General features: G+C 38.5%; 1 protein-coding gene across 4 annotated transcripts in view; it reads left to right on the forward strand.

Moving 5' to 3' along the window:
• The window catches only part of LOC111245110 (protein patched-like), a 44,736-nt gene that overhangs the window by 4,315 nt on the left and 13,743 nt on the right, over positions 1 to 26,678 (forward strand). For 2 of the 4 annotated variants that reach the window (XM_022792986.2, XM_022792989.2), the window contains exons 1-5: positions 7,844 to 8,715; positions 14,347 to 14,539; positions 19,465 to 19,657; positions 20,100 to 21,153; positions 24,326 to 25,127. In XM_022792986.2, the coding sequence (XP_022648721.1) occupies positions 8,551 to 8,715; positions 14,347 to 14,539; positions 19,465 to 19,657; positions 20,100 to 21,153; positions 24,326 to 25,127 (2,407 nt within the window). In that variant the 5' untranslated portion in view covers positions 7,844 to 8,550. Of the gene's footprint in view, positions 1 to 7,843; positions 8,716 to 14,346; positions 14,540 to 19,464; positions 19,658 to 20,099; positions 21,154 to 24,325; positions 25,128 to 26,678 lie in introns of those variants that run through there. The other 2 variants (XM_086979705.1, XM_022792987.2) reach the window with 1 other exon arrangement.

Here is a 26,678-nt window from a genome sequence, read left to right on the forward strand (position 1 = left end):
TAAGGGTGAAGAGAGAATGATCGGAGTATGAGCGCTACATAGAAGTCTCGTTTTATAAAACTATACCACATCATTTCAGTAAGGTGCGAATATATACACACATTTGGGCATAACAAAAACGATAAACCGGATTTTCGACGATTATCCGTATCGAACACCTATGAAAAAATCTTTGAAGCTGTTGTGTTACTATTTCTGTGAGATATATATTTCTCGATTATATAAATATATCTAAAGGTTTAGTAGTAAACATATGCGCACATGGCCTCGAGACTCTAATCTAGTTTACACCGTATAGTTTAATGCTGCTTTAATCAACGCATCCACTTTAGATCTGTCCACATTTCAGTGATGATGTAACTTGTTCCAGTTACTGCACATTTTGTTATTGGCGGTGATTATTGAAAATCATGTCCCGGCAGATACGCCTACCGTTGTCTGTCTAGCATTGTTTTTAGCTGTAACAGCAGGTTCACTTCGAAGCCGCCTCGGGTTTGTGTTTTTGCTTTGGTTATTATCCTAAGTCTTATTTTTCTTCGAATATATTATGTCCTCTTGCTAAAGTCACATCCGTCACGTACCTGTGTACTGCTCGGATTTCTCAATGATATGGAACCGGAAATTAAACCTAAAAAAAGCTTTTGTTCTGAGTTTCACGTCTGCTACTGCTGTTAAGCACTGTTTCAGTAGAATATTCAGCCTGGCGGGCCCTAAGTACTCACTCCAAAATATTGCGCAAGCTTTAGAGATTTTTTAGATCTCTAGTCTCATTAATAAAAAAAGAAACCTTTTAAAAAAACAAACTCTTTTTATGCGTGGTTTTACTGAAACAAGGGTTATCATCCACCTGTTTTTTGCTCTGAGCTTTGAGTGCGGACAAGTCCACAGTATTTTTTTTATAATGCGTAGGTAAAAACGTATACTTATCGTGAATATTTATTTTATTAAAAATTAAAAATAAATCAACGCATTTGAAAGGACTCATCATTGAGTTTGTGGTGCATAATATCGACGACAACCGAAAAAGACTACCATGAATGATTCAATGGCCTTATATTCCTAGTTATCAATAAATATTTGGAGAAAAGCTTATCACAGACCAAAAGCTTGTCCATGTCTTGAACTCAGGACAAAGCTTACGCGTGATGAAACAAAATACGTCCGAATTTGTAAGAACATTTGAACCGTTCAAAGGCGTTGCTGTAAGCTTATCGAGCTGATATAGACGTCTCTCCGCTAAGGATATAACCAAACTTAGCATATTTCGAAGAAGCTAAGTCGCAATGCATAGAACCAGGAGGCAGGGATAAATGACTAAATTGAAACTAATATAACTGATTTTTGAAGATGAAGAGTAATCATTTATGTTAAGCTTGGCAAACCTGCTGAGTGTTGTATTTCACGTCATGAGGTAGACTGATGTTCACTTTCCACATTTTCTATTGAATCTTTCATGGACGGGCGCAAAATGGTCATTGGGAGTAGAGCACGTACTGTAGGATGTTCATGACATTTTACTCTACAGAAAGCCAGAGCGGTTTGGGAAGCTCATACTTTGTGAGGTTGTTAGGTTGTCACTAATGATTGTATACTTTATAATCTTTCAACTGACTGACTGGTATGTTCAACATTAATGGACGCAAAGCGTTAATTATTTCTGCATGTTTTTAGCTTCATCAAAACTGTTGCACAAAGTGAACGACACACACTTTTCGTTCCCTTCAAATTATTATTATCAACTCAAGTTTTTTTGTATGTTAAGATACGGTTTTACTGTTGCATTCGTTAGCCCTAACACGAGCCCACCTGTTCCAGCTGAACTTTCTCCCTGCGGATGTGTACAGTGTGGAACCATAAACCTTCAAGTTCTGTACAAAAAAAGAAAAACAAATAGGAGCAATAAACATATTTTGTTTATTGCTCCTATTTGAGCAACGGCTTCGTTACTTTACGCAAAGGGTTAGCCGAAGCGCCCGTCTATTTGGCTGGTGTTTTAGGTTAATTAAATGAGTGTTGGGGTAAATGATTTTTAAAATTTCTTGGATGGTAGGCTTTTACAAGGTCAATCCGTAATGTACCCAACCCGAGAACACTTCCCATCGGGGGAAATTTTAACATGGCGGCCGATGTGAAGTTGATAAGCTTCCATAATAATAGACTGCTGCTAACAACTTAACGATAATAAACGATGCGATTGAACCTATTTTTCGTCGAACAGGGAAGGAGCCTTTTATGCCCCTAACTATTACAGATTCGGGCGTGACTGAAAAAAACACGGACTGGCAGGTGCTTTAAAATAGCAATCGTCATTGCATAGTGTATTCGATTGTCAGAGAGACATTACAGATCATAAGTCAGACAAACCGATTGAAGTTAAAGAATCCAGAAGAGTTTAGGGCCGTGCTATGGAGAGTACTGAAGAAGCAGGGCCCTTTCAGCGGCGGTGAAAAACTTCAATGTGCACTCCGCAAAGCTTGCACATTGATCACTGTCTCAATCACGTATCCCAATCAAGCGGAACCGGTAAAACCAAAATATTGCAAAAAAGAGGAGAGCCTGCTTACGGGTCCGAAAAACTATCAACAGAGCTGGAGGGGATGAGCGAATAGTACCATGTCAAAGGTGTTGAGCCATATCAAGACGCTCCATTGGGGCAGCTGGCGGAGGTGTTAGAGGACATTTCTCGAAGAATTGAGCAAAGACTCTGGGATTGACCGTGTGTGAGATTGTCAGGGTAAGCTGAAAAACGCTCCCAAGGTAGACGTTCCTGCGCAGAAAAAAAAAAAACTCACATATTGCAGAAACTATTCTCACAGCATAAAAACTTTCCTTACGAGGCCTATGAAGGGGTGGGCCTCAAGACGACAATATAACTGAGATATTCTATTCACAAGCATGGAAGCTTTGAACACTGCAGAGCGGATCAACGGAGGAAAGGCCCATGAGCTGAATAGCATTATAGGCAGTAAGGATCCCTCTCAAGCAATCCTTAAGGTAGTCGCAGACATTGATAGAAAGGTCTTCAGGGAAGGCTGATCGTCAGGTGAGTGGAAGAAAACAGAAGCGGCGCTTTTACCAGAAGGCAACGCTGGGTATAAATCCATGTGTTTAATTAGTACCATCGCCAAAGAGTTAAAAGTCATAATAGAAGAACGACTTTAGAAATCTACAGAAGAGTCTAAGTTGCTTTTGGAAATCCAGTATGAATTCAAAAAGCACTGAGCGATACGCACCGTTATCCAATGGATGATCCAAAAAATTAAACTGGTTCACACTAAGAACACGTGAAATCTTGCCAATAGGTCTTCCAGATGTACGAAATAATTCTGGATACCATAGTGAGGAAAAAATGCCCATATATCTAATCCGTACTTATCTCCAACTATCTACAGGACAAAAGTGTCACGAGCACAGAGACTTGAGCATGAAAATGAACGTCCCACAAAATTGCAGTCTGTGAAATGTAACATATGATGATGTCTTTTGCCTTTGTGGTCTCTCCCGAAGGGTAGGGAAAGTAGCGTATGCAAATGATTTGGCCACCACTTTTTAGGCGAAGTTGACGCTAGTAACGAAACCACATGCTAACGAAAATCTAAACGCTGTCTCGAAGTAAATGCTGAATTCAGGTTGAACTGACCTCAGAGAAAAGCGAAGGGGTCCTACTTACTGGAATTAAAAAGGTGAGTCTAATCAACCAGCGCCTGAATGGTGGACAAGTCAGGATGATAAACAGGATAAGATGTCTGGGTATGCGCTTGGACATATTACTCAGAGGCACACTGCATGTAAAGACGCCTACAACAAGAACAAATAGAACAGCGAACTCTATATCGAAAATGCTACCAAACATATACGGTCTGAGACGTGCGAGCCGTTGCAAACTGCCGATGTCTATCGCGGATATCAATAGCTCTTTTTCGGAGCGTCCGCATGAACGAAGAAAGTGGTAAACACGAAGTCGAGCAAAAAAATCCTCCGAAAGACAAAAAGGTTGGCTGTGTAACGCACCACACAAGCTTATGACACGGTTAGCACAGCTGCAGCGCTGATGATGGCTAAAACCCCACCAAAGGACTTAAAGGTCAAGGAGAAGAAACGATTGTAAGATAGCGAAGGTGGACTGTCGGAGATAAATGAAACGGAAAGGAATGCTACAATAGCAGGACAGCAGCACGAACGGGTGGTTACCTTTAGGGACACTCCGGGCCCAAATGACAGGAGTCTCATACCAAACATGCAGCAATGGTTAGATCGTCCAGGAGGAGAAATGAATCACTTTCTCACTACATTAATATCGGACATTGAAGATTTCAAACCGAACTTTTCAAAATCGGTAAAGCTTCCTCGGAAATATGCGTCTACTGTAACTTAGGTATAGAAAAGCACTCAACACAAACGTTATTGATGAGGCCTGCTCTTGAAGAGGTCAGGACAGCAACAAAAAAAAGATGGCAACAGAAAAAACTCACGGCCATGACCCAAAAGGTGCGGTCCTTTCTATGGACTAATTCTTAGATTTCATGTGCGGCTTCACAGGCGGTTGAGAAATAAGCTCGACCATAACCGCCGAAATCCAGAGGGAAAAAAAACGGTTCGGAAATTAAATAGAGCTAGACTTGGAACAGAAAACGCAAACGATGCGGCTACAAATATAGGTTCGCAGGTTATGGGAAATAGTGCGTCTGGGGGTGAAGGGGAACCCAGAGAGTGACCCTGACCAAATGATCCGGTAGCGATCTGCCATTGCTCCTATCGACCTGTAGTACTGTTAATTAATATCCGTGTCTGGGTGAGAAAGTAAAGGAAACTGTTTTAGTGAGCGCAAGGCCCGCAGTGCCAGGTCTGTCTGGTTTGGGTAAGTCATTAATTTCTAAGAAAAAGTGGATGCTGGGATGTCATTGTAAAATACATGTTATTGTATAAATCTCTGTTCGCCAGGCTGACTCAGTAGGGTTACCAAGTTTGAGCCATTACCAAACGGACTTCACATGTCTGTAGTGCGCTTAACAATTTCACAATAAGATTAAGTCTCTCTAATAACAAAGTAAGGATTTTAGGATCTTTTACATTATTTTAAATGCGTTTTACCAAGTAGTCACGTTTTGTAGTTTTAAGAGCTTTCAGCACGGTCTAATGTTATATAATATTTAATGCTTTATATATGACAAATACTAATATATTACACTGATCGTCGAGCGTTGTTATTCGAAGCTCACACAAAATGGAAATAAATCATTAATATGATTTTACAAACGACACTTTGGGTAAAAATGTTTCTTCCTGTTATCATTCAATGGATTAAACGACATTCTTAAACTTCACTAGTTTTTTTGCGGAAGTTCCGCACGTCTCTAAATCAGTTCGGTCAAGAACTGTGAATAGTTCAGTAACAGAAATGTTTTTAATTTGTATTAACCATCTGTAAGTGCGGGCATTTTATGCATTAAAAATAAACGATAATCGATGAAAAATATATATATATCTATAAGTACAGATCACAAGGTCATTAATCACTAAAAAAACCGCACAGCCAGCGTGCCGATATCAGCATTTGGTTACAGTGTTAGAACGACACCGAGATTAGAACATCGAATTCTTGTCGCTGCACGCGTACATTATAACGCTTATGTCAGAATACCGAATGGTTTTGATGGAGTTGATGCATAACAGAAACATGAAATTTTTTAGCTTTGTCGGGTTCATCCGGAGGCTCTTTAGAAAACAGACAACGGTTTGCGTTTATCATGAAGAACCTGTCGTGCAAACACTTTTTTACTTAGCTGAACTCGACTACAGTCAATGGTAAAATCAACAGCAAAGAATCCTGAGCTTTTAAATGTTTTGCTCACTTCTGGAATTCTAATAGCGATAGAGTGACAAAATTATTAAGCCAGTGCCATACTAATCACTGGTTATTAAGTTCTTAGCTGATTTTTGTTTTTACAGATTACTGAACAGATTATTGTTTCCAATTGTTTGCATATAAAAGAAAGCATAGAAAATATCTAGGTGCTTGTATACGATCATATCTCGAGTATTATTAATATTGGGCTTAAGTTTAAATGGATGTTCCGTATGTTCCAGAGGGCTGATGCTAGTAGTGAAGACCTGCTGCAAAATAGTGCACTAGACGCGGCGCCGTGGTTACACCGTCTTAAAATTTAAGTTAAGGAATAGACTTCCGCAAACTACTGTTTAAACGATCGTGCTTTTCTAATGCCTAATGTGGTAACACCGAGTGGAAATCGATAATATTAGTAATTTTTCACTACAATTTGTTCTCTAATATAATCCCTAATCCCTTTCGAATTTTCATTACATGATATAATGGCTGGAGCGTGTAGAGATCCAGAAGCTATTCGTGATAGCGAACGTGCCACAACGTCCCTCTGAGGAAAATATTAAAAACAACATCTATTAGAATTGTTTCATAACGTACTTTGCCAACATTTTTTGTAAAACTATTTTTAATTACTAAATTAAATACTAAATTTATTCCAAATAAGGCGTTGCGTGTATATTAGGTACATATGCACTTCATAGAATTTGGAAAGGGTAGTTATTTGCTGATGAGAAATAACTGGTTGTTGTCACAATACATCAGAAACACGGAGTCCATACCACTGGCGCTCAAACCTGCTGGTAGAACAATTCGTAAGAGATCTTTAAACCTCTCAGAACTTTCTTCCGGGTTTTAATGCATTTGTACAAGGTATACAAACGAGATGTAGACAGCAGAATCCATTAGGTCTGCACATGATGCCCTTTCGGCTTAGGTCTCAAAGAAAAAGGTTTAGTTTCCTCCATATGACTGACTTGAGAGTCAGACGCGAATTTAACGGTGGTTTACGAAGTGCAGTTATTTTTGGCAGAGGTTTGGTCTGGAAAATAATAAAAAACGCAAAGCGACGTATTTTTTAATCGTCCATCCAGAGAACTGATTGTTATTTACACACTGAAGTTCGAAATTAGGTAGGCCTGTGCTTTATAAGCTGGTAGTGACTCCTACGCATGTGCCACATTTTGATCATGTTTAAACGGAAATTGGCGCGTTTAGAAGAAAGTTTATTGGCACATAGTAATGTTTACGAATAACATACAGCTTTAGATAGACTCTTTCGAGGGACAGAGCAGTAATCAAAATATGTATGTCAATTATTAGTAACAAATTCAATTGCGTAATCGAGCTTAATCTGGACGTCGTTTCACATATTCATATTTGTAGGTGTGTTTAAATACTAGCTAGAGGATATCATTAAGCATTAAGAATGCTTGAACCAATGCCGAAAAGCGTAGCTTCGAGTTTGCACATGTGTAAGCTCAAGAAAAGTCTTCTACGATAATTCAGCTACCAACAAAGCTAAATTAAAAAAAAAAAAAAAAAAAAAAAGTTCACAGAAGTTTACTAAAACACATATTAGGGTATGTCTGGTTGTAAGTGTACCAAGGGATTTTTTTTAACTAATGCTTTTCGATAGAAAACGTTTTCGAGGTACGCAAACAGGAGTAGGCAACCGATGGTCAGTATTTGTATTAAACTGCTGTGGTTGCGCGCCTTTGTTGTAGGACACTAGGTCAAACTGGTGCGCACCATACGCGAGAACGCTGACATTACTAACACAATGCGCCGTCTCTAGAAGCGGAGCATTCAGACCCTGAACTGATTGCGCGACCAACCACAGTTCGTTTCCGGTGATCCCAATAAGGGCTCTAAGCCCGCCAAGTTTTCAAACCGGCATGCGACCTCACGATGTAGGAGGGGCCTCCTATTGACGACAGCGCCATCTATGAGTACTACCTGCTAGTGGACGGTAGTCCTCTCCACATCAATGAAGAAAGAGCGAAACAAGCGGCCGAAGAACGAATGAATTAGTTGGTATTGGCGTTTGCTGATTGTGTGTCCATTGGCGGGTAGACTGACAGGGTGAACAACCATCGGTTTCACGAGTTAAAATAACAGAAGAGAATCTATCGCACAGAATAAGGATATTTAGGTGTATAAGGAATATTAATTGGATTGCGGTGATACAGGATTAAACAAACGCAGTTATGTGCTTGTGGTTTGTGTACGCGTTTGCAAATTCATCTATCCCGCTACATGTTTACACGATCGTCTTGTAAAACTTGATTAGAATGACAACTTAAACAAGGATGCTACGACAAATATTGCTTTGAACAATGATCGAATTCATTAAAATCATCAGAATGTGATTGTCGTAGACTAGCGCTACGCCGCCTAACTGACCATCTCTTATTTGTACGAAATCTGTATACATCGTCCACTGTTGCTCCGAAACTTACATCCGCATTATTAATCGGACGCCTTAGAGAGACGATCTAATTCAGTACCAAAAAATAAGGAATATCGTATACAGAAAAATATATGAAGCGAAGCGATTTTTTGTATATAACCGTCCATTAAGGTGCGACAGTAACCGTTGATGAGAGCAAGGGCCTTCCCCAACTGAGCTAGTTCGGACTGTGTCATGTGCAGAATCACCGGAATACGTGTTTTACTGTCGCTTCTGAACGTAGTGACACGTTCTTATGACCATGGTAAAGATGACTTCTGAAGTACAGATCGCCATGACTCCGGATAAAATTAATTTAGGTGATGTCGCACCATCGCAATCACTCGACACGATCGAGTATGATTTGCTCACAAGGACTAGCTGGACTGATGCCAGTATCGCCTACGAAGAGATCAAACAGGTACGACTGGAGCTCAAGATCTAGGCAGCTGCATTTATAGCATGCATGCAAACACATGCGTCCATGCAAGTATTTGAAAGTCTCATTTGGATGCTGTTATCAGTGGGTAGCTAGCATCATTTTACTCAATGGAAATGCTCAAAATTACCTAAGGATTACATTTTTTAGCAAATCCGATTGGACAGTCGAAAATTGGAACGGACAACTCTGTTGTGCATTTATTTTTAGTGTATTGAACTAGCGCTTGAATTATACTGTTTTTCATTGTTGAAGTGCCTTCTAACATAGGCACGTTTGTTGAAATTCCGTTTCATCGCAGGTGACTGGACAAACATCAATGTTTTGTCGTGTTACTTGTTTTTACGGGTCTAACGAGATACTAGTGTAGGACAATTTGCTTCGTCACCTCCTAAAAACCCCGACAGGTTCCTTTTGCGACTTATATGGAACAATGATATCATTGTTAAATTATAACGTGCTTTTTCATTGCGTTTCGTTCATGGAGGGGTTGCGCGCTTTAATATTAAATTTATCTTGTATTATGTCAGCCCGCAATCACTTTTCTATTATAGTACTTATTAGTTTCTGCCTCGATAAGAAAAAAAATCATTGTACATATTAAAATCAATAGAAATGTGTTATTCAAGTGAGTTAAATGCAATAAAATGTAAAACAATTATGATTCCCAAATAATTCTTTCTAAAAAATAGATTCAGGATGTCTAGAGGCTTCAACAGCAACAATATGTCTCAACAAAAGAAATTCGACGAGACTAATTAATATTTGCAATTGTGTATAATTGCAGTCGGTATTTTGGAAACCTAAACACAATCAGTAGCAGTGATATATTGGAGACGATTTAATTAAATGCACTGAGTGGAAATAAAATTTAGTATTTGCAGCACGCTAAAGCTTTTAATGTCATTACGGCCCATCGCTTTCGAATATAAGACAGTTCCTACTACCATGCGTGCAGTGGTCCTGTATTTTGCTTTGTCACGTGTTGAGCGGCAAACAGCTGCATGCTTGATTTGTTATTATGTTAGAGGTGTTCTCCATCACATAAAGCCGTTTGCGGCCACATATTTTTTTTTATTAAGACAAAGGTTGTGGAAGGAAATCTACAGGTGTCGCTAATTGAATTCATTTTACTACGAGTATGAGCTTTTTCAATTGTCTGACTGTAATTTAATGATCTTGTATAGAATTAGATTCCCGCGATCGTTCTACTGTTATACGATAACTTTTATGGCTCCTTTGAGTATATAAAAGTACACCTTCTACTAATTCGTGCGGCAAAAAGCTGAGCATTTTTGTATCAGGTGTTTTTAAGAAGAGTGTTTGAACTTTCCTGTTGTTCGAACAGAACTGAATCTGGTTTTGGGCTTTAATACTTTCTAGATATATCAGTTACAGTTTTGTCCAAGAGATACATTATTCCTGCATACATATATATTCTTACTATGTATCATAATATAATAATATCATGAATAGTCAACATGACTGTTTCTTCTACTCAAGGCTCCTCGTCTTGAAAAACCTAACGACGAACCTGAAACGAACATGTCGAAGAAGTGGTTCCTATGCCGTAAAATTTTAATGTAGTATACTCGTTGATAATTGACTATGCTTAACTAGCATAAGCAGCACCAAACAGCATAATTATCACTTTTCCCAGGTTTATGTTGATTCTATCCGTATATAGCGCAAACATTTTCGCCACGAAATATCGCTTGGAGAAATTTTCCTGTTTAATTCTTATATTTAAAAGCCTGTCGAGATCTGCTTTAAGTAAACGTACTTCTGAATGGTATGATTTATATGTTTTGTACTAAAATTCGGAATACTGCTGCTTAAGTGGTAATATATTAATATTATCAATTAAGAACTTTACGAAGACCAGTATCAAGTTTAATGAAAAATTCATAAAAGAAATATTTAAGAGAAACAGTTTTATGTATACAAAATAGTCGTGTATGTGAGAAATACTTTAATGCTAGACTTTGAAATTCTTCTAATAATACTACATGTGGGCGAGTAAAACAGTTTCTCAAAATCATTACTTTTATTAGTAATAATAAAAAGTCAAGTAACGCATTTTTTGAATGTATAATCGAAGCATTTTTTATTAAAGAGAAACTTTCTGGATAAACAAGATAGTATTTGTTAGGTTTGTGTAGCAGCTTTAATTTTTCAAATATTAATGTTATCATTGGACTAAAGCTCGGGAGGCTTTGTCTTGCGTCTATTCGCTATGAGCCGTATCTTAATGTTGTTGTGTAGAGATAAGAAGCTATTTATATTTAAAATAAAAATAATGTCGAATGGCTACCAGCTATTTTCTAATAACCGTAAGCACAGTAATAATTGAAACAGTTTGATGCAACACACGTTGAGCACACTTATTCATGCGACAGAATTTTCATACTGATGACATACCACGTGGGCAGTGCTGGTGGTCGCCTTGGTGTTTCTGAATGGCGGTGCAGCGTTGTTCTCGGGAATCGAAAAGAAATTGCTTTGGTGTATGACCAAATTGACAGTCTCTACGTAGCTCCTTTAGAGGAAACGTATTTGCCCAATTGGCTCTATTTTCCGAACTGCTCTTTCCAGGGCGAAACAATACAGTCCGATGAAAAGTCAACGTTAAAAGGTAGATCTTGGACAAACAAACCCGCTACTCTGGACTTTTCGCAATTAGTAGATACACTGGTTATCGTTAAAAACATGATTTATGGATTTGTTTCTAAGTCTCACATTCGGTCCATTTAGTTTCTCGAAAATCTCGCGAAATTTTGGCTTACTATCAAGGATAACTCATTTTACACATATTAATCTCCTATTAACAAGCGAAACCGTTTATGAATTTTTGTTAATTCTTACTATGTTATGTTAAAATTAAAGTTACGAGATTTAGTAAAGATATAAATAGGGCTAGTGTCTGGTGATATTACATTTATGTTTATGGTACGGTAAAAATTGTGTTAGTGAGTTATATCATTTAGGCAACAGTGCATAACTAGATATGGGTTTTTAAAATCCCACTCTTAGCGCAGCGAAACACAGATATGGTTGCTGGGCTTCAAGGGGGTCCTTATGGGCGCTACATTACGACCGGGAGTAATGGCACTAAGAAGATAAAGAAGAAAATATGTTTGATAATGAAGCCATCTCAGAGCTGATCGGCAAGCAAAATCAGGGGCTAACTTGCGGAGCGGCAGGCAAACAGAAAAGTAGGGACACAGCGAAATCTTTCTATGACTTCATTTGATTGTAGCTCACAGCAGTCTTCCTTAGCCTAGGAACAACTAGATCAGACAAGTATGCGACTCTGTAGGTCTGGTAGATTCAGTAAAGCGTCCGTCCGGCAATATTCGTCGACGAAACGCCGCTGCCGGCCACTCTCTTTGCTGGTGCAATCGGGTGCTTTCCTAGTTCGCCTCTATTATACTCTCTGAGACCCGCTTGTTTTTGTACACTTGGACTCTAACATTAGCTACGATAGCTGGTACGCGTTGGCCGTAAATGGGATGATCGTTGTATATGCTCGCTGGCGTTCGTGATGGGTGGCCATTCCCAGAAGGGGCTTTCAGTCCTCCGCGAATAATAGCCAAGTTAGAGGCTCCAGCTTCTCGCTGTGACTACCTATCAGCCTGCCTCTACCCCCGAGAAGAAGCCAGCGATTCTAGATCCCTTGCTAGTACCGCCATCGTCGGGCTCAGCATCAGCTAGCATGGTGGGCAGATAGGTAGGCAGTCGAAGGCGACAATGGCGCGCAACATCTCCGTAGAGTCGGCAGCAGCATGAAACGACAGCATGGAGCGATCGTCGGTCGGTCGAGAGTACAAGACTGACTAACGACCCAGTAGCTTGCTGCTCTGCTGATGTTGCTGTTGGCGCCGTTTCAATCGATCCTAAAGAATCAGCAACTCCGCTGTCTTTTAAGCTTCACGCCGTAACATGACGGCAATAGCGTGGATAGGACAAAACGAAAAGGAACGAAACGAGCCAAATAGGCCAAATGGGCTAACGGATGACAAGATACTCCACATAGAGTATATTTCTATAGAGCACGACGTGCAACTATAGCTCAACACAAACCTGCCTTATGAAGATAGTTAGTGTAGTACCCGGGCTCACTGTATATTTCACACGTGTATTGGTCTAGACGAGTAACTACAAAGTCGTGATTTATTCCTGTTTTTATCCCTCAAAAAACCTCCATAATTTGACATGACCTTCAAGGTTGTAATCGAAGATATCGGGACAATGTATTGAATAACACTGTTAAGGAGTATTTAAGAAATCGAAAAATTCGAGATATATAATTAAGAAAGCTTTCCTTTTTAATTTAAAAAACAAGTTCGAAACTTTTCACTTATCCGGACATTTAAATTCATTACGAACACACGCATGAATACGTGAGTCTGTAAAATACACGGTGACTGAAAGAAAGAGAAGTCAAATGCCAGGTCAGATTACCGTTTATTAGAACTGAACAAATAAAAACAAAATACAACGAACTTATCAAATTTTTTTCATCTTTATCGTTAGCTTCTTTGTTGGCATGAGTGCGAAATATATTATTGAAGCGAAAATCTTTTGCTTCGGCAATTCACTCTTATTGGCTTTCCCAGATTATCGGTAAGCCAGTATAAATAATCTTGTTACTTCACAAGTGTAATATGCTCAACGAGAAACAGCTAGTAGTCGAAAGCGGTATTCGCCTGCGCACTCGAGTGTACAGAGGCACGCAATGTGAAACGCGACGACTGTATTTGATGAAGACATCAGCAGGCCACGGGCATCTGACAACTCAGCTGCGACAAAAAATGCCGATGGGCGCTATAGAGGGAAAGACCGAAAGCGCAGAATACTAGGGGCCCAGTTCGACAACAAGCGGCTAGGCATCAGCCAACAGCAAAGTACCCCTAAGAAAAACAACGTCAAACGTTGATGCGTTTTTTGCGTGAGCTTTGAGAGAAGAGACAGCCTAAAGATAAGCTAACCGGATACGTACGTCGGCTGGGAGGATATATAAATAACCTTATGCCAAAGGCCTGCAGAATGACATGGGTCAGCTACACAAAACGAATACATACGCGCGTATTAACAAATAATTTATCTTAACATTTAAATAACTCTAGTAGAATTCACTCTTAATTTATAAAAATCTGGCGGAGGTTACTGCAGTGATAAGACCAATTACTCTCTTAAGGAAAGCTTTTGTTAAAAATGACTGTTAGAGTACGCAGATTTGACCATAATATCAGGCTTGACCAAAATAGTGTCACTTTACTTTGGTTCTTGTTATCTATAATAGAATAAATATGTATAATATCCACATTGCTCCTGATATCACATTGTTAGAAATTCAATGGTTTAAAAAAATTATTGGATTTCAGAGTGCAGTGTCCTCATAGCCATGCATTATTAAAATAGAATCTGGACTGGCATTGGAAACTCTAACTTTTTATCGCATGATAACCGAATTTTCATAGCATGTCTCCCAAACTCTTAATATCTTTGATATTTGGTTATCAGATCTCACAGTAACTACATCTGAAAACTTATATGGGATTCAGGTTTATGGATCACAAAGTTACAATTTTTTGTATATTCCGAATGCAGGAACGGGCTAGGGGTAACCAGGCTTCGCTCTGGCTACGGAAGCACCTTCAAGTACATCTGTACGAAGTTGGGTGTGGTATCCAAAGGAATCCCGGCAAAATTCTTTTCGTAGGGCTGCTTATTCTCGCTATCTTCTGCGTTGGACTTAAATCCGTCCGGTACGAATACGAGCTCGAGAAACTCTGGATTGAAGGTAGGAATATAATCATTCTCTACAAGTGACGTAATCATTATTCGCATAAAAACTATAGTTAAATTAGGAAATATAATAAGAAAGTATCGATATTGGAAAACGACGAATAAAAATATAACAATATGTGATACATTAATTAACGATTCTTCGGAGTAAGGTCAATAATCAAAGGGTATCACAATACTAGTGTGAGTGTAACTACTTCTGCATTTATTACCGGCTTTTTGTGCGCATACTCCATTAACAAATTTACTGTTAGTCAAAAGAAGGATAAGAAGGTGCCTTGGAATGGGGGATTAGTAACTTGAGTTTTGCTGTAAATATTTTAACTAGCAGCATAAACCCACGTAAGGTATAGCCAAACAGGCTCTAAAATTTTGTTCTATCTTGGCATACATGAACTCATCTACATGAGCTTATAACTTAACACGTAGTGGGTTTTTTGAAGGAAAACAGGCAGGATTTAACGTCGGTTAAACGTCGCATATTTTTGCACTTTGTAGCTGGTAACATTTGAATAAATCATATTGATAATTATTGTGAGACGATTGTTGTCGTATACTAGAGAACTATACGTATTTAGTATTGTGATGTCTAGTCAAACGTTTGAAATTGCGTGTATTAAATTTTTGTTCGGTATTCGCTAGTTGAGCGCACCTGCATTATATATGTGTAGAAAATCTGTTACGGCCACTAGTTTACCTAATTATTCTAAACTACCGAGCCCACACTTGTTATATAAAATAGTTTGTATATGATATTACATAAACATGAAAGGTTTCTCAGAAAAAGGCTCATATCAATTTTTAATTAAATATGCTTTCTGTTGTCTAAGGCAAGAGGACAGCAAATGGGACTTAAAGCAAATTCAGAGGATTCTATACAAAAGATTTTAAGTGTCATAAAGGAAGGAATTCTAGCCTAAATGTGTAAGTCAAAATTAAAAGCAATTTAAGTCCTGCACAAATAGTCGTTGGGGAGTCTTTATTTTATATCAATCTAAATAGCAGAAAACATGTAAATTATTGCAATAAAGAGCTGATCGTGTAACACATCTTTAACAGACGCATCCTAATACTAATTCTATATTACTACGATACTGTGTTACGAAGGTGCCAAAGTGTAATATTATAAGTGTGTATGTTGAAAGTGCAATAGACGAACGTTTAGCCGTTTAACTGATAATTCTTTATGATATCGCTTGAAAATTTCACATGGGTATTTAACATCTTTCGTTTTTTTTTTATATTTCCAAATCTAAGGCTAACAAGTCCTAAAACTGTTTCTCTAGGTACAGCTTCTTGCCAATCATATCATATACAATGTATTAGGTCAGATAATCTCTTATTGCGACGTAGTTCGGAAGACAGAGCTCCTAGTTATATGAGTGGACCTCAATTCTGTTAATCTGATGTTAATAAGATCATTCGAATAACCACAATTATCATTGTTGTAGCTATTGTATTTTAAACATATAATAACGCTATTTCACAATAACCTACTATTATATAAACATAGAAATAGGACTAGGGTGTTACTGTGCAATCAATACTATGCAATTGAATCTAGATTGCAATATTGTGCATATTTCCTGTTTCCTTAATAGATGTGAAATGAAGACCCTCCAACGGTCCAAGAACTTTTTTCGAACCGACCAGTGAGGTCTGCCTCACGTTGTATGTATAACAGTAATGTATTTACTGCGCCACTTATTCCTATACAATAATGCCCAGGGCTGAAATATTCGTATTACAAGGTTGTAAGCCATTTTTGCATGGTCCACGTGTTTGAAATCTTGGATTTCATACATAAGTTATAAATATGTTAACGTGTGAAATCGTTAGCATTATGCGAAGCGCAGCAACTGGCACACGCAAAGAAAACTGCTACTAATATACCAATAATTCCGAAGCAATATATATGGAGGCAGCGTGGTATGGTTTCATAACACTGAAATTGCGGGTACTACAATGCTTCAGTAGCAATGCGATTGTCCACTAGACACAGCGACCTGTAGATTTTAGAACAGACACGTTTATTTTAAACGTCGGCCGTCCGAAATAATCACAGGATTTCACGCATAAAGCTCGCAACATTTATTTAGAAAAGAGCACATTTAGAATGATACGATAGAGCATGTTCGTATGCAAACAGAAAAATGTTTTTGACAGGTGTCATGCGCATTGCTGTAATATAATAATATATATGTAAGATAATATATTTATAGGCGTGAAACAAGTTTTGCTTTCATTAACACTTTATTTTTGCAACAATTTGCAAACGTTTAAATAAATGCATATTTTCTGAACTCACAATCTCCGTTCCTTCTGCTTTAAAATTGCACTTTTTAGGAAGCGTAGACATCACAACTATGGTTTTGGTACCGACCGATCGAACAGTCCTTTGCCCATATGTTGCAAGAAAACTGAATTCTTTCGAATAACCTTACCCATTTTGCATAAACAAAACAATCTAAATGTTATCAAATATGTAAAATATTTGAGTTACATTAGCGTTATTTAGGGCCCAACTAATCTCATCTTTGTTCGGCCTAAAAGCCCACGCTCTATCTGACAGTGTGATCAGTGACTACAGTTTATTTCTATGGTGGTTTGCAATGTGCGCTGGAAAAATGAAGCGTTCGCAGAAAGCAGGTCTTACTGTATTAGCGTATTAAGGCATAGTCGTTTAAATACCGAACAATTCTTGTGTTAAAATCGAATTCTTGAGTTAAAATCGTATTAGCGTGCTTCTTCATTTAAATAAATTCTTTATGTTGCCTCTAAGCGAAAAGCGTAGGTGTGTGAACGTATTTATGTAGTTGCTGGTAGCATTAATTGGCGGCTGCTATCACAGTTTAGGTGATATTATTTGCCTTAATAACATTGGTCTAAGCGGGTAGGTATATTTATTGAGGTATATTTATATGTAGACTAGGGTTTGTGGATAACGACTACTTGTTTGTCATTTTTTTATTGTTTGGCTGAAAGGATAGTTAGAAACGTGCAGACTGCGAATCGAGTTCGCTTTAAAGTCAGTCCTTACGTGGTAAGTACTAGTAATCGAGACGCGAACCTAGCTTTCACCAAATGCATTACTTTAGTTAATATGGAGTTTGCTCAAAAAATGTTATTTCTACTTTCTCAGTTTTAGGTCCATCGTAACGTAAACTTTTGATCTCACTTGCCAATTTTATGTAATCAAATGCTCTGTATTAAATTCCAGTATCACACGTTACAGCGCGATCGGCTCCGTTCTGTACTTTATAAATTTGCGTAGATATTAAGTTTGAGGTTTTACCAAACCAAAATAGATGACTATATTGTATTTACACATAATAAGCGTGTGTGTACGTTGATCAAACACGATCGCTGGGAACGAGAGTATAATAAATAATAGTTAATGTCACAGTTAGCTTCATCTAGAGTTCAAAGCCAACGAGCGCCTTCATAAGGAATCCAATACCATAAAATGATGTAATTCTATATATGTATAGATTCAGCGGCTAAATATACGATTGTCGAGCTGACATTGGCTGACACAGCTTGTAGTGCTTGCAAAATTAACGAATAAGTTTTGTCATAATGAACAAGAAGCATGGGCTTTGAATACAGTTATGTATGTCTTAAAAGAAGGTTTAATTAGACGCAATGCGTTGTTACCGTATGTGACACCCAATAGAAAGCGTTGCGGGTAATATCAAAAGAAGAGCATGCACAGTTTTCGTAGCTTGTGTTCCTTAGGGATTCTCGTTCATAAGAATTCATCGGAATCGAGCATCAGACCATTGGGCGCTGAAGTCACTATATGCTAAATGATGGCTTTGGTGAACGGGAGGCGGTCCGTGGTCGACGTCAGGAGAGATGAGGGGCCCCCGGAATGAAGACATCTTCGTCTAAGACAGCAGAGCCGATAAGAAGACGTAAGAAAGCGAGACTGCGTGACTGACGGTTGCTCATATGCATAGACTGACAGACCATCGGACCGGCAGGCTCGCGTTTGGCCGAAACCGCCCGACAAGAGGGAACTGACACGGTTCATAAGAATCAGAACGGACAAGTGTAATAGGAGCAGTTGACGATGAAAATAAGTTGTCGTCCAAGTTTTGGTTCTGAAACGCTGAAAGACTGACGAGACGCATTGAGGTGATCGCATGGATACTGAGTCTCTTGGTTGCAAAGTGAAAATACTAGAACAATGGTCGCAAATGCTTCTGAGAGCAGTGCTATGCATTATCAGTCTTATGCAGAAATGCGGTTCTCATTCAAATATATATAATAAACATATAGAGCGTCCAAAGTTTATTGTTAATGATAATCACTGTTACGGTAATTTGACCTTATTTGATGCTGATAAATAAGTTGTAATGTATTGCGTTTGTGAAGAAGGTTGTGACATTTTTCAGGACACTTGGCCTGTAATTTCTTTAACGGAGCTTAAATCGTCACAATTTTCACTGTGGCTCCGCATGTCCTATGCTCCTACATCCAGGGCCGATCTCACCACTAAGGGTTTTATCACGTGCTGCAGTTGCTGCGGTCTGCTCCGTTATGTACACCCAGCTTTTATAGTTTGCCGATAGTAGATTCAGTAAAAGCAGCCTTCTGAAGAGGCATCAGTAGACCAATAATCTTTTCGCTTGATTCTGCCGACAGTGTATTCTATATATTTGGACGTGCAACTTTCTATTTTTAAGTGCAAAGACTTAGAGGTTCTTTAACCCGAAAGGAATAGAAACAACGACGATAAGTAGAGATATAGAAACTAGACAGGATCCAGTAAATAAGCATAACACAGAGATAGATGAACCTAATATGACGATTATTTGCCGTCCATTGTGCAGTTAGTCAGTTGTCCTTCTTCATGTATCTACTAGTTATTTAGCTGCCAGGTAACCAACGTTTATTTTAATCTTAACGTTTCAGAGGGGGGCCGAGTTACTCGCGAATTGGAGTACATACGAACTAAGCTTGGGGTGTCGGCTGCAGACAGCCAACAAATTATTATTCAAAGTTCAAGCCCAGATATAAGTGCTAACATTCTACGTTATGAGGCGCTTCTGACTCACGTAGATCTTTTGAGGGAAGCCCTTCAAATAGAAGTCGACGTGTTCGGACAGTAAGTGTTTATTGTTTAGATTGCTTTAAGAATGTTTTTTTTAATATAATGGCAAGCAATAGTTCAGATCCATTGCACACTTGAGTTATTGTTTAAAAACAACTTCAAACCCTAACTAAGAATTAAGTAATCCGCAAAGAAAGCACTAAAGATCGCCCAAATTCGAGACCATATTTAAGATAATTAGAATTTGAGGTTAACAAACTTCACAGCTACTATTACGCATTTACTGTGTCGATGCATGAGCAATCTCCGATGTCGAAGTATGCTGTAGAGTAAGATCCTTTAGCTTTAATTAGGCGTAGCTTTAAATGACGTTTAAACTCTAGTTTACATCGGTGATGGATATTGTAAGACGACGTGCCATTACTAGGACACTAAGAAATTGATTTATAGCTATTCTATATGCTAAAATTACATTTTATTACATAACCTTTTGCAGGTCCTGGAGTCTGCAAGACTTATGCATAAAAGCGAGTGTTCCAGCCTTTAATCACCACTTCATAGATCAGATATTTGAAAATATCATGCCATGCATAATAGAAACCCCGTTAGACTGCTTCTGGGAGGGTTCGAAACTACTCAGCCCATGGTATCCCCTAACAATTGAAACATTTGGCATTCAAAACCTCACCTGGCTCAATCTGAATCCAACGAGGCTAATGAAAACAATGATTAAGACCTTGGGTACTACTGATTTTCCCTTTGAATCTATGGAGAATTTTATGGCTCGTTCGGGTATTACCACGGCGTATCAAAAACGGCCATGTCTTAACCCAGACGATCCAGAATGTCCTGAAACGGCTCCAAATAAGAAATCTCGCATTTTACCCGACATTGGTGCCGCATTAACCGGAGGTTGTTATGGCTTTGCTACTACTGATGGCATGCACTGGCCTGAATCACTTATTGTCGGCGGCATCCAAAAAAATCGATCTGGTTTAATAACGCGTGCAGGCGCACTCCAAACTATTATACAACTTATGGACGATAAAACAATGTTCGATTTTCATGATGGCAGGTATAACTTGCATAATGCTGACTGGAGCATAGAGAAAGCTCGCGAAGTCATCGTAGCATGGCAAAATAAATTCACGAATGAAATTAAGCGGCTTTCCAAACTGGCAAGGTATCAGCAACAATGTTCTAATGTATTTACGTTAAATACACTTACCAACGTATTGCGTAAATCCACTACACCTGATATAGAACTATTGCTTATTGGAGCAGCCCTTGTTCTCATCTATGTATCCATAGCACTGGTCAACCTGGAACGGCCAGAGCTATCGCAGGGCTTGACCGGATTCGTCGGCGTCCTCTTGCTTGCCTTAAGTATTACGGCCGCTTTTGGTTTGTGCGCCATGCTCGGGCTTCCGTTCAACGCTACTACGACGCAAGTGCTGCCCTTTTTGGGGCTTGGGCTTGGATGCAACAGCATATTCATGCTAACGCATACTCTTAACAAAATCGTTTCCAGTGGATCGGTGACTATCGAGGTGAGTGGCTAAGCTTTTTGTTTTGTATTATTTGTTCTCTAGTTAGATATGTGTTAATATATATATGCGTGTTCGTTTGTTCTGTCAACGTCTATATTACTGCTTTGTTGAATCAATACACGGAAAACGGGAGGAGCATGGCAAAGGTTAAGATCAATCGAGTACTGACAGCGCTAAAATGCAACAGCGTTATTTCGAACTGTGTACAGAAAATATTTTATCCTACTGGTTATATTTGCGCCGCATAGAACCGGGCAGGTAAAGTCAGTAAAAGATTGCCATATTGCAAGTTAATGGGTCTAATTTACACCCAGGAGCCCCACTGTAGCCAACAGGCACGACTATAGCTGTCTAAATTCGAAGCAGTCGTTTGGTTAGCACGATCACTCTTACTCAGTGTAATCCATTTAATCAGTAAGTCATGCTTACGCGCCTTTTATATTGCGTTTATCTGTGACACAAAAACCTCCATATACGTCCAAATGCGGTATTTATTTAATTTGAGAAATCATTTCAGTGGTTTCGATTATATGACGCAGTCTATAGGAATAGTGTCATTAGGGCAATCAATTAAAAAAAAATTTTAGCAAATAGAATTTAAACTACACAAACGAAGTATTCTCTAGCATCCGCCGGCTTTATTTAAGGTAGTTCAATCAATTATCCGAATGGGTTTAAGACACCCTCAATAATTTATAATACTTCGCAGTACCCAGTTCTAATAGTGTGGTCAGAGAACTATTTTCGAGGGCATCTTTACTGAACGCGCATTCAATTATATTATAATAAATAAAAGAATATCATTTTAATGCTGAAGTTTCTTTATACAAAGATTCTGCAGTAAGTCTACTGCACATTTACTGATGAATAATAAAAATACTTTGAAATTATGAATGAGGTTATATAGTTGCATAGAGAAATTAAGCTTCACATTGACTACACTGTGTAATAATCTTATAGGAAAAATACGTTTAACTAAAAGTAGTCAAGTAAGCTCAAATAGGTATGTACGAAATGCGTCCATGCAACTCGTGAGTTGCGATTTAATATGTAAGCTGTCCCAATTTCTTTTATACTAAGAGAAAAAGGGGAGAACCAGTGGATTCAATGAAGCCACTTCTATCAGTGCTGTCGCATTCTTATAGTTTTTTCTTAGTTCAGTAATTTTTCTCCCTGGATCTAAGGTCCCATTCTGGGTAAAGTTTGCCAGTTTCTCGCAATTTTGTGCCTTTGAATTACTTAGCAGTACTCTTGAAGCGCGCTAACGACAGCTTGCATAGATTAAAATTCATCGATTTAACTATGTTTACTTAAAAAAAATGTGTGATGTTTTGTTCGTTTTCTAGAAAATCGCTTAGTTGCGGGCATACGCAAAAGCTTAAAATTAAAACCATATATATGGTCCTGAATAATCTTTGCTTAAGTTGTTGCAAGTTAAACAAATTAATCTCAAATGGAGGAGACGAAATAAACTCTGTCTTCCGCTTTGTTATAATATTCCTATTATTCGTACCACATGTATCATTCAAAAAGAGTTGCCTTCTCGTAACCTTCTCTTGAATCACAGTCAAGCTTCTTCAGAATACGCCTACATGCTTGGATAGCAGTAATTAGTTTCCCTTGGAACCGACGCGATCATTCGCTGGTTAAACACAGATATGCAACATAATGAGAATCAGTTAGGTCTGCTGGTTTGATGTATATATATGAATATAGACTATCAGCATATGCGTTTCTTATCGCGCCTCTTATGCGCTCTGAAATATATTGTTAGTAGCACATCTACCACATACCAAAACCACTAATATTAAATTAAAGGCTTCTTTATATAATATATATTTACCACTTTAAGTGATTTTGTAGTTCAAGCAGTATATAGATTAGCTTCTTAGATGTTGAAGAATTGTGATTTGAACTCAAGACGTCCAAATGTCCTATACGACGACAGACTAGCCTAGTTAATGTTATAGGAAGTACATCTTGTTGCCGGAAATACTATGTCTACGGACTAGCTGTCTCATTAATTTTAGTTGTACCTGTTTTGGGGGTGAAATGATTGAGCCTAAAAGCAGTACAGGATTTTGGGAATTACAAGGTCTTGTAACAGTTGAGTATAGTGTTGAACCTTGAGACACAAACACTTACTAGTGAAGCATTCTAATCTGACGTTATTCCAGTTGTAGAAAATACGCTTTGCGTCGTATACATGAACGTTCTATCTTAATGTCATTGCAACGTTGGAATACCTAAATGATTGGTCATGAAGTAGTCTTCCCTACGGTGCTGTAGCTGCACACTTTGGTACCGAGGCTGCTTTAACAGCACCAGTCGAATTGTATGTAATTAATCGCGGCTCGTAAAATATGGATACCCAGCGAATTTAGAACAGGTGCATACACTTTCAAGTCATCTGCTAAGGGTTTATAAACTATGCTGCTCGGAATGTGGTTCTGCAGATAATGAGCAAAGCTTTTAAAAGGTGTGGCGCCAAGAAAAGACCCTAAAGGAGCTTCACACCTGTAAGCAGCTAGAAAGGAGAATTATTTGTATTTAATCCCTCTTTTTAAATAGTTTTTAATCCAAGCAATTTTTCCATCTGCAGTTTCTTAATCTTTTTGACCATAGAACGTAGTTGACTCTGTTAACCCCATGCGAAAAACCGAAATATGTACTACGGGGCGAAATGGTTCTGTTCAATCTTGTCGTGTTTCTGCTGTCGTTGAAGATACACCTTTTGTAAACTTGTATCCGTTGTCCTCAAGATGAAATTTCATGACATGATTACGCAAGTGATACATGATAATTTTCTCCAACAGTTTTAAAACAGAATATAAAAAGACTTCTACCCTCTCTAAACATATGCGTAACCTTATGTAAACACATCGAAGGAAAACCGGAATATTTCTACGCTAGTACAATTGGCAGAAATGTTGTATATTTTGCTTATATGATTTAACAAATCATAGAAGACACTAAAGGGAATATGCAAGGTGATATTATTGAAAATTGAGACCATGGTGGTTTGTACCGGAACAGTTTATACGACAAAAACAGAATAAACTGATATGTACGATAATCACAATTTTATCATTGACCATAGCATTTTTTAGGAGTCTGCTTCAAAAACACATGTACGTGCATCGTTTCTTTTGTTGTGCGTCTTTTGTTTCAGAGACAAACTGGAGAGTGTCTAAAACGAACGGGCGTTAGCATCATTCTCTCGAATGCCTCCTTGATACTTGCTTTTTTCTTGGCAGCGTGGCTAATTCCAATCCCGGCCTTGCGGTATTTTTCGCTACAAGCAGCGATTTTGTTCTTGTGCTCCTTGACAGCCACCTTGTTTCTCTTCCCAGCTGTATTCAGTCTCGACCTTCGTCGACGAGCTGCGAGACGTCTTGACCTCTTCTGCTGTGTAGTGAAGAATGACGATGTACAGAAACGGTCGAAAGGCCCGTTTGCCACTGAAATGGAACAGCAAGCAAGATATATGAATGATGAGTTGTTCGTCAAACCAGTAGCTATTATTTTGACAGATGAAAATCAGGATAACGAACTTCGGTTCAAAAGACAACGGGGCATAGATGACGGTTGCTTTGGTTGGTCCCTGTCACTTACGGCTGCGGAGTACTATGTTCCGTTAATTCGTAGGCCAGTCGTGCGTGCTCTGGTTCTACTATCTTTCATTAGTCTTGCTACATTCGGATTATGGGGCTCAATGCGTCTTGAAGATGGTTTAGAACTGAGCGGTCTCGTCCCGAAAAGTAGCAACGAGTACGAATATATGCGGCACCAACAGCGCTTTTTTGGAGTGTATCGCATTTTTGCCATAACGCAGGCCAACTTCGAATACCCAACGAACCAACGACTTCTATACGAGTACCACGATGCCTTTACAAGAGTTGAAAAGATTGTAAAAAACGATGACGGTGGCTTACCCGGATTCTGGCTCTCCCACTTCAGAGACTGGCTTCTCGGTATGTTTTCATTTGGATTGTTACTAGAAGAGTATTTAGGTACGCTGACTTAATGAGCATTCCTTTTTGTGTATTTTGCGTATACAATGCTGCATATTACTTTGCGTTTTGCAAACTTTGTTTCAAGAAGTTCGCCAAAATCACAATTTTTTCAATGAATTTAAGATCCACTTTCCTGGAAACGGAAATGTGCTCGAGGTAAATCAATAATACTTACAAAAACTTCGTATTAATACTGTTTCAGGTTGTTCAAAGTTTTTTGGACAACTTTAACAATGTTCAAACCATATAAAATAGAGTAAGGGTAATTTGGTATATATTAGATATACGCTCCTACGTTGATTGTACATTGAAGTCAACACCCCGGGAGCTTCTCAATAGCTGCGCGCTTGCGATATGCATTGACAGGCTTAATTTTGTTATCGATGATGCTCTTTAGGAATTTAAAATATCTAACAGCACTAGCAGTGTCCTTTGTGTTATAATTGTTGTTGTTATAACCGTTGTTAATATTTCATAATAACAAATGTCCCAGATATTCCCCGTGAATGTACGTATCAGATGACGCTTGAATCTATCCGGAATCGCCATCAGGGTCGCTTTTTTTCTATTGGACGACACTCTCTCGCTTGACCCTTTTTTGGTGAGCAGCTCAGTTTCGTCTATGGCCGCACTGCGCTCTAAGCCTCTTTGCTGATAATAGCTGCGATATGATCTTCAAAGAGCCCTATGTCTCCATTGGCTCTGGATTCAGTTCATAAGCCATATTTCGTTTTCTCTTCTCCGACTCTAGTGGTTTCGTTACAATTGCATCTAATGTGTTTTAAAAAATCCGTTACTAAACCAATCAAGCTCTGTTTTGCTCAAAAGCTTTCGTCATTACAGCAATTTATTCTTCTATTTGAAGTTTCGAAGTGTGATCTTTTGTACACCTTTATCCACTTTCGTCCGATTTGGCTAGGCTGATGTGTCAATTTAATTTACTCTACAATCCATAAGGAGGAAAACGTTATATGGAAGAAACACTTCAAACTTAATAAAAATATTAAAGCGAAATGAATTTGGCGAAGTAAATTGTGCGTATATTGCAAAAATAATAGTCGAGAGGGTGAGCTACTTATACCCAACGGAAGTTAAAAACATTTTATTGTTCATTTTAAGGAAATATGCCGTGTCACGATCGGCTGCCTCTAACCATGTTAACCTTAAGACTTAGCCATCCGAGCTACGGATAGATATATAGTATGATAATTCTTACTTTGTAGAGGAAGTCTGTGGGAAAAGGTATAAAAAATGCTCATGAGATCTAAGGTTATATGGTTGTAATGAATAAAATATTCAGCGCTTTTGTATTTCGATAATAACAAGACGCCTTACATGACTGAAAGTTAGGGTCCACTTGTGATGTCTCTTCATTAACTCGTTTTTGAAGAAGCTCTTGTGTGAATGGGTAAGAATAACTTAAGGCGCTAAGTGAATAGAAAGGACCATCAATAATACTGAAGTCCGATGTTCTCTATTCGGTTCTTATAAAAAGGCCTACTATGAGTG

The sequence above is a fragment of the Varroa destructor genome, unplaced genomic scaffold (assembly GCF_002443255.2).
Source record: "Varroa destructor unplaced genomic scaffold, Vdes_3.0 BEIS01000002.1, whole genome shotgun sequence".
NCBI lineage: Eukaryota > Metazoa > Arthropoda > Arachnida > Mesostigmata > Varroidae > Varroa > Varroa destructor.